Here is a 9,323-nt window from a genome sequence, read left to right as displayed (position 1 = left end):
ATTTATTTTGGCCCTAAATATAAAATGGGACACGTGTCACTCCCAGAACGTACGAATTGATGACGTGGCTTCACGGGAGAGAGGCGAACATTTCTTTATATATATAGATAGATATATATATATATATATATATAGATGTCATTTTCATCTTTTTCAGTGGTAAGAAGATGACCTAGCCTTTCTTTTACCCTACAATAGACATAATAACCAAAACTTTTCTGTGAAGAAAATGAAACTCAAAAACATTGAAAAAATTTCATAGCTAACTGAAAGAAAAATACTCACGTTCGTTGAGTATTTTGTCTTCCTGAGAATAAGCCGCAGAAAAAAAATGATTTGTTATTAAGCAATCGCCTTTTTTTGTCAAAGGAAAAAAGAAAGAAAGAGAAAGTAGTCATCTATCTTAAAAATCATTTATATAACAGAGTCCTAAAAACTTCTTATTACCTCAATTGTTGTTGACAATGCTTTCGTTTTTATTCGTTTTTTGAAGAACTAAGCTGAGGAAATTCAACTGACATCTTCAATGTGTGAATCATGCAAAAAAGGTAGTTATAAACGTGTATCAGTTTTTGAAATTCAAAGTGCGTATCTTTTCATCAAAGCGTATGTACCTTTTTATCCACAAGGAAGCTTTCATCCCGAGTTTGGGATAGTAGTCCCAAATCCGAGAGACCTCACTCTGATTTTCCATTATTTTTAGATGAATTGAGCTGGGAAATAGGAGTAGACTCCAATGGCATCTTCAACCCAAGTTCTGCAGAAAGAGAGAAAGAATTATGTATTAGAGAAGAAGAGAAAAAATATTCTAAGAAAATTGATAGAAAACAAAACATAAACTTGCATCAGAGTATTTCGAAATTGGCGATGGTGAAGAGAGAGAAAGAGAGAGAGAGAGAGAGAGAGAGAGAGAGAGAGAGAGAGAGAGAGAGAGAGAGAGAGAGAGAGAGAGAGAGAGAGAGAGAGAGAGAGAGAGAGAGAGAGTGAGAGAGTGAGAGAGAGAGTGAGAGAGAGAGAGAGAGAGAGGGAGAGAGTGAGGGAGAGAGAGAGAGAGAGGGAGAGAAAGAGAGAGAGAGAGAGAGAGAGAGAGAGAGAGAGAGAGAGAGAGAGAGAGAGAGAGAGAGAGAGAGAGAGAGAGAGAGATGAAACGATGGCAAAAAAGATAAACAGAATAATATACAAACTAACATTATTCTAAAAGAGCGATGAGTGCGATGAGTGCGATTCTAAAAGCGATTTTACAGTTATGGTTTCTTCAACCGGTTGTTATCATAACCGCTCTTCTCCTAGCGGTTTTCCCTCAATTCATCTTGGTCGTGGGGCAGTTTCCGACGGTTCCAACCACTAAGTGTGTCATCTCCGTAGTGGAATCTTTCTACCATTACGATGTAACCGTTAAAGTGGAGTTATGTCCATCCCGGTGCCCTATATATGTTTATGGGGTTCTTCACTCCTTTGTTCATAAAAACTCCAATCATATTCTATATTCTTACCATTTTGATATCTATTTGGTGATAATGGCGAATAATTTGCGAAGAGCGATTCAGGATCTCACTTTGGGGATAGAGGATGAACCGGTGCCTCTGCCGGCGACGGTTTGCAATGAAGCAAGAAGGTCAATCAATTTTCACTGGTGGGACGCCCAACAATTCAACGTAAGCAGAACATTCGTGCTCTCATGACATCCCTGCCTAAAATGTGGGGTCTTTCTGGGATCATCTCGGGCCGTTTGGTGGAGAGGAGGAAGTTCCAGTTTGTATTCCCGTCTGAGGAGTTGTTGCAGTCGGTTCTCAATCGGGGTCCCTGGGCGTTCAATGATCGTATGGTGGTTATTAAGCGGTGGATGCCTGAAATGGATGATAATGATCTGATGCAGATTCCGTTTTGGGTCCAGATAAGGGGCATACCTATGGAGTATCTCACTGAGGGTGTCATCAGAAACATTGGTGATATCATGGGCGAGGCCATGCTGGTTGATTTTAACCCAGAGGCTAATGCAGCGGTTGAATACGTTAGGGTTCAACTGAATTGGAATCTTGCTCAGCCATTACGTTTCCAGAAGAATTTCCAGTTCTCTCTTGGCGTGAATACGCTTTTAAAGTTCCGGTATGAAAGGTTAAGGGGCTTCTGTGAAACGTGTGGAATGATAACTCATGATTCAGGGGAGTGTATTCCGCATGGTGAGGATCTTCAAAATGATAGTGAGCCAGATGATGAGGACAATGAAGGTGGAGGTATGGATGATGGTGAGGCTGAACCGGTACTGGATGGCAACGTTAACATGGAACATGCTGCCAATGTGGCAGATCAGGCTCCGCCGGGGGGGTCTCCTCAACAAGATGGTGTGGCACTGGAGGAATACTCTGGGAGAAACGATCCTACGGTAGAGCGTAGGGGAAGAAGGAATAAGTTTAGTGGTAATTTGCTGTTGGAAGGTGAGATGGTAACGGGCGAGTATGATGAGGATCTCATTGACGATAGTGATCAAGGGGCAGTTGATGGGGAAGAAAAATGGAGGGGTGATAGAAGTCTTTCTCAGTATGGAACTACCGTCGAGACTGGTGAAACTAGCAGGCCACAGGTGGGAAAACGTAAGAGATCAAAGGCACTAGTATACAATCGTAAGCATGGAGTCTTAACTGCCTGTGGGAGCAAGAAAATGCGGGCTGGTGTGGTGATTGTTGACAAGTTTGATGTGGAGGATTATGGTGCTAACTCTGCGGCTGATGCTCTCAACAAGATTCAGAGGGACTATGGTGAAGAATCAGATCAGGAGTTGGTTCCATCTATTGACAGAGGCGCGGTGGGCCCGGTTCCACCAAAGGTCCCATGAGAGTCGGGGTGTGGAACTGTCGAGGCATGGGGCAACGCCTGACAGTTCGACGTCTAAAGGAGATGCAGCGGCTGTATCTCCTAGACTTGTTGTTCCTAATAGAAACAAAGCAGCACAATGATTATGTCCGTGACATAGGGGTGTATTTGGGCTTTGATCAGATGGTTCTGGTTCCTCCTGAAGGTCTTAGTGGTGGTTTGGCTGTTTTCTGGAAAAATTATGTATCTGTTTCCTGTATTTCAAGTGATGTACGTATGGTTGATCTTCATGTGAAATATAAAGCTTTTCAGTTTTACTTGTCGTGTATATATGGTCATCCTAATCCTCAGCATAGACATCATCTTTGGGAACGTTTACAGAGGGTTGCGGTTAATAGAACTGGTGCGTGGATGATGTGTGGTGATTTTAACGAAATCACGAAGCCAGAGGAGAAGAAAGGGGGCCGTGTACGTACCCTAAACAGTTCCTATAACTTCAATACAATGTTACAGATTTGTGCTATGGAAGATTTGCGGTTTAAGGGAAATCAGTTTAGTTGGGTTGGGCGAAGAAGAACAGAGATTATTGAATGCTGTCTGGACAGAGTTCTGGTTAATTCGGCATGGCAACAAAACTATCCTGTGTCTGACACTGAATACTTGGAGCTGGCGGAATCAAACCATCGGCCAATGATAATTTCTATTGATTATCAGAAGAGGTCTAAGAAAGGGTGGTTCAAATATGACAAGAGATTGTTTCATGATAGGGATTTTGTGGAAACAATTTCCGAAGCTTGGAATAGTTTTGGCTCAATTGGGGGTTGGTCAAAGAAGCTTGCTCACTGTAGAAGATCGATTATTCAATGGAAGCGTAACAATGAGACTAATTCTGCGCTGAGAATTATGGAGATTCGTGGACGTATTGATCAAGCACTTCGTGATAGTTCAATCTCAATGGAATATATTCAAGAGTTAAGAGTGCAGTTGAATAAAGCGTTCAGGGATGAGGAAGAATATTGGTGTTTAAAGAGTAGAAACAGATGGTTAAATCTAGGAGACCAGAATACTCGGTTCTATCACGGCTTGACTAAGATGAAGAAAAGTCAAAACAAGCTCAAGGATATGTACGATAAGAATGGTGTTCTTCATACCCAGGATGAAACTATTGCGAAAATTGCTGAGGAATACTTTATTGAGATGTTCACTTGCTCTGACACAGTCCCTTTGTCAGAGGTGCTTCCTAACATCAACAAAAAGGTTACTGAGGAGATGAATAGAGAGCTTCTCCGAGATGTTACTGATGCTGAGATTAAAAACGCCTTGTCACTTATTGGACCTGATAGAGCTCCTGGTCCTGATGGCTTTACAGCCTCCTTTTATCAGCAATTTTGGAATGTTATAAGTGGAGATGTCTGTGAGATGGTGCACAGGTTCTTTCAGACAGGTGATCTTGAGCCTGATATAAATCACACGAATATTTGCTTGATCCCCAAGTTTGTGGATGCCAATCACATGAGCGATTTTAGACCAATCAGTCTGTGTTCAGTGGCTTATAAATTGATATCCAAAGTCCTATGTTTGAGACTTCAAGGTTGCCTAGAAACTATTATCTCAGATTCTCAAGCAGCTTTTGTCCCAAACCGTCAGATATCCGACAACATTCTTGTGGCGCATGAGTTGATGCATGCTTTAAGAACCAAGAAGGACTGCTCAGAGCAATACATGGGAATTAAGACAGACATTAGTAAAGCCTACGATAAAGTTGAGTGGGGATTCCTGGAATCAACTATGGAGGCACTGGGTTTTGATACAAGGTGGATTCAACTTATCATGACATGTGTTCAATCAGTGTCATACTCAGTTGTTATTAACGGTGTCCCTTACGGTCAGTTTCGACCTTCCCGTGGGATTAGACAAGGGGATGCGTTATCTCCATATATGTTTCTACTTTGTGCGGAGGTACTAAGTCAAATGTTGGTAACAGCCCAACAGATGAACTGTTTCAATGGAATGAAACTAGCCAGGAATTGCCCAACGGTAAGCCACCTTTTGTTTGCGGATGATTCTTTGTTCTTCTGCAAGGCAACTGTAAGAGATGCTCAGTGTATGGCTATGATTCTTCAACGATACGAACAGGTATCAGGTCAGAAGGTTAACTTGGAGAAGTCTTCAGTGGTTTTTGGAATGAAAATTGATCATTCTGTTCGTGATCGTATTAAAAATATCTTAAATATTCATACGATCGGGGGTGGTCGTAAATATCTGGGTCTTCCAGAACAAATGGGACGCAGTAAAGTTTCAGAGTTTGAAGGGGTGGTCAATCAGGTTAAAGCTCAAATACAACCCTGGTATAATAAATTCTTATCTCCGGCTGGAAAGGAAACATTAATAAAGTCAGTTCTTCAGGCAAAACCAGTGTATCCTATGAGCTGCTTCCTTCTCCCTAAAACTACGTGTGATGAGATTAATTCATTGCTAACAGAATTTTGGTGGGGTCACAATGGCGAAAAAAGGAAAATACCGTGGGTGGCTTGGAAGAGGATGTGCTTACCTAAGAAAGAAGGAGGTATGGGTTTTAGGGACTTGTACTCTTTCAATATAGCTTTGTTAGCTAAGCAAGCGTGGAGGATTTATCAGAAACCGGACTCTTTGCTAAGTAAAATCTACAAGGGTAGGTATTACTATTCGTCGTCGTTCTTACAGACGTCGAATAGAACTAATGCATCATACGGCTGGAAGTCAATTCAAGCTGGTAAAAAGTTACTTTGCAAAGGTACAAGGGTGTTGATAGCTGATGGAAAAGATACTAGTGTCTGGTTTGATAATTGGTTACCTACTCTACCACCGCGGAAGATTGGTAACATTACTGGTCCAGAGAACTTGAAAGTTTCGGATCTTATCATTCAGAGTTCGAGATCGTGGAATATTCCCCTTTTGGAAAGCCTTTTCAGCCAGGAGGATGTGGAGCTGATTAGGGGAATCAATCTGTCTAAATATGCTACTAAGGATAAACTGATATGGCCCTATACTAAAGACATGAAGTATACCGTAAAGTCAGGTTATTGGGCGGCTTTTCATGATTTAAGAGAAGAGGAGGCAATTGAGCGACCGCAAGGTTCAACTACTCTGAAAAACGAGGTGTGGAATCTTCAGATCCTTCCAAAGATAAAGCAATTCCTATGGAATGTTATCTCGGGTGCTGTTCCCTCTTATGTTGCTTTGTGTACTAGAGGTGTGAGACTGGATCCAACGTGTCAGAGGTGTTGTTATGACGAGGAAGATATTAATCATGCTTTGTTCCTTTGTCCTCATGCGTCAGCAATTTGGAGATGTGCTAATAATCCTTTAGCTAACCGGTTCACTGATAATTTGGAAGCGAACATAACAATGCATTTGCAACTTACGAGTGATTTGAAAGACGACAAGCTGCATCAGTATCAATCTTTCTGGACTCTGTGGTATGTTTGGAAGTCACGGAATGAATTCTTGTTCAGACATAGGAATGTACATCCTTCTGAAGACGCTAGAAGGGCAAAAGAAGCAAATGATGAATGGGTTCAGTGTGTTAAAACGCCAGAGAATAGAAGGGTGGAGGGACACAGAGATAGTAGATGGGAACTGATAGACCGCGGTCCACGGATCAGTACATGGAGCCGAACCAGCATGAAGTTCAGGACGTTCTGAAGTTTTCAACCGAGGTTCATGATTTTCACCATACTGGCCAGACTGACCGGACTGTCCCAAATGCATCCGGATGTGAGCTTTGGCTGGAACCATGGCCAGATGATCGATTTCACTATACTGGACTTTGTCTTCACCGTCCTGTTTTCCATTTGATGAAGAACAGTCGAGACGGAATCGCATTCGGACGCACGGATCCTGAGTTAGGTCATTGCTATACATTTCTGGACAGTACCACATGTACCGCCCGGATGTCCAGTTTGAGGCTTCATCAATACCCATGTCCAGACGATCGAATTCACCGAACTGGAGCTCGTATTTCCCGTACTGATTGGCATTTTAAGAGCAACGGTCGAGACAGATTTGGATTCGGACGAGTGGAACTCAAGATAGGCCATGACACTTCAAAACTGGCTACTTTGGACTGTCCTGCTTGTGTACTGGCCCAGTCCGCAGGACATGCTTCAGGAAGCAATGAACCTGGACGGAATTTGAAGGGTTTTTCACTAGTCAAAGTGTGATTTCGTGCCTTGACCAGATCTGGTCAATTTTATCATTTTCTATGTTTAGATTTCCCACATTTTTCTTTAAGTCTTTTGACTAGAACTTCTATATAATGTAACCATCAGATCTGAATAAGATAATTTGGTTTTGCTTTCATTCTTTTGAGTTTTTACTCTCTTTGTTCTTTGTTAGAACATTTCTTAGTTTCTTGGTGAGGTTATCTCCAAGTTTCGATCCTTCTTTTGTTGGACCGGTGCGTCACATCCGGCAACGATCGAAGTCTGGTAGTATCTTTGGGCTATTCCGCAACCCTTAGTGTCACCGTTCATACCATCAGTTCTCAATCCTCTCGGATCTGAGTTCATATCAACCTTACCGAAAGAGTGATCCTTATTTTGGTTCTATCAAGTGGTATCAGAGCCACTCTCTCGGTAACTCTATTATCATTCCATCTTCTCATCTTCTTCAAACACTTCTTCTTCTACCTTTCTTAAATCCGGGCCTCTCATTACCATCCATATATATAAAAAAAAAAGATTTACGATTTGATTCAAAAAAAAAAAAAAAAAAGTTCAAAGTTTGTTTTGTGAATTGGTGGTGGAAGAGAAAACCTGCTGGCTGAGGAGAAATCCAGCCTTTGAGGTGGTTAAAACGGATTTCAAAAATCAAAAATCTCTTATCTTTCTATCTTGAGAAAATTCCCTTGTTTGCTTGGATTTGCCCATTGGGATTCTTTGATTTGTTCTCTTAGAACATTGAGTAAAAACTTGTGTGTGATCACGTAAATCTGAGAGAAACACTTGTGTGGGTGAGGATCAAGCACTTGAGAGTGTGAGGTTTTTATCTACTAACTTTTGTGTTGAGATTTTCCAGGTTTATGATGTTTGGTTTGCAAAGGAAAAGTAACAAGGAGAAGCCTCAACGAAATTCTAACTCTCAAACTCCTTTTAAATATCCTTTGAATTATTTTGATGAGTTTGTTAGTGTGCAGGAACAGCCAGCTGTAAGGAGAAAAACAACCAGAGATGTGGGTGATCCAAAAAGGCAACCCTTTCAAATTGATGTCCAACAAATTTGTGATAACCTTGTGAAGGGAGTGGACAAAGCCCTTAAGGACTTCAGCAAGAGCCAAAAGAAGAGCACATCTACACGTGCCCCAGTAGCTGAGCCATCCTTGTTCATCAGTAAGAAAGCCCAAGGTGAATCTGAAAACCATTTTGAAGAACTTAAAGATTTTTCAGATTCTCTACCCATTTTTGATGAATCTGATGAAGAGCTAATTGAAAGCTTGATGTTTTGTGAAAAAGATTGTGATCTTCCTTCTCTTGAAACTGAGTTTAATCTTGATAATGAACAAGCTATTGTAGAACTAACTGTTTTGCAACCGGAGCTTCCGAGTAGTCTTGTTTTGTCTCCACAGGTTTTTGAGGAAGAGCCACTGGATTTTCCACATCAGTGCCCATGTCTTGACACTAGGATATGTTTGGATGATGATCTAGGTCCTATCTTTGATGAGGAGGACGAACCTGGTCCAGTCTTTGATGAAGAAGCAACAAGCATCACATCCATTGCTATGGAGAATTATCTATGCTTTGATCCCGGCACAACTCCTGCCCCTTTACCTCCGGATCTTCAAGAGCACTGTGAGGAACCTTCTTCTCTTAATTCTCTGCCTGACATGTTTGTGAAAGTCAGTACTGATGATGTAATTCGTTTTGGTCTTGACAAGATGAAAGATTTTTTTGTTTCAAAATCTGTTTTTGATAACCTGATTAATTCTTTAAAAATCTTTGAACCTGATAAATGTCTTGATCAATCACGTTTTCAAAATGTCAATGGCATCACTTATGGAATTATTTTGAGCTTTGATCAGTTCTTGGAACATAACAAAGGTTTTCATCTTCTTGGAAGGCCATTTGATCTTGATTTGCAACAAACTGATTTTTGTGCTGAAAAATCTCTTGATTCGTTTGTTTGCAAAGGAAATAGCTTTGATCTGAGTTCTTCTAGACATGTACTGATCACTGATGAATTGTTTGCATCCTCTTATGCCTTGGACGAAATTTTGATTCAGAAGTTGCTGGAACAGAAATCACTTGAAACTGAAAATGATTTTCGTGATCTTGAATTTTGTGGTTCTGTTTTGCAGCCTGATCTCTTGAGTTTTGAAACTGATAATACTTGGCATTTTCTGAGATCATTTCGTGATAATGGTGTTGTCTTGAGTTCTGATGATATTTTGGTTTACAACACATTCTTTGAGAAATGCCTTGAACTTTTGATAAATGATTCTCAAACTGAACTTAAGCTTGTGTGTTCAGATGTTG

At 41.0% G+C, this 9,323-nt stretch overlaps 1 protein-coding gene across 1 annotated transcript; it reads left to right on the top strand.

Moving 5' to 3' along the window:
* Nucleotides 1–1,696: 1,696 nt before the first annotated feature.
* LOC103828420 lies at nt 1,697–2,833 on the top strand. The gene has a single exon (XM_009104021.1). It carries the CDS (start codon nt 1,697–1,699, stop codon nt 2,831–2,833), a length of 1,137 nt encoding a protein of 378 aa, XP_009102269.1.
* Nucleotides 2,834–9,323: the final 6,490 nt, after the last annotated feature.

The sequence above is a fragment of the Brassica rapa genome, chromosome A07 (assembly GCF_000309985.2).
Source record: "Brassica rapa cultivar Chiifu-401-42 chromosome A07, CAAS_Brap_v3.01, whole genome shotgun sequence".
Classification (NCBI taxonomy): Eukaryota; Viridiplantae; Streptophyta; class Magnoliopsida; order Brassicales; family Brassicaceae; genus Brassica; species Brassica rapa.
The sequence above is the reverse complement of the archived record's forward strand: the minus strand, read 5'-3'. Positions and strand labels throughout refer to the sequence as shown.

Excerpts from the sequence above, each read along its gene's own strand:
- LOC103828420 (XM_009104021.1), top strand. The coding sequence starts at position 1,697 with ATGTGGGGTCTTTCTGGGATCATCTCGGGCCGTTTGGTGGAGAGGAGG.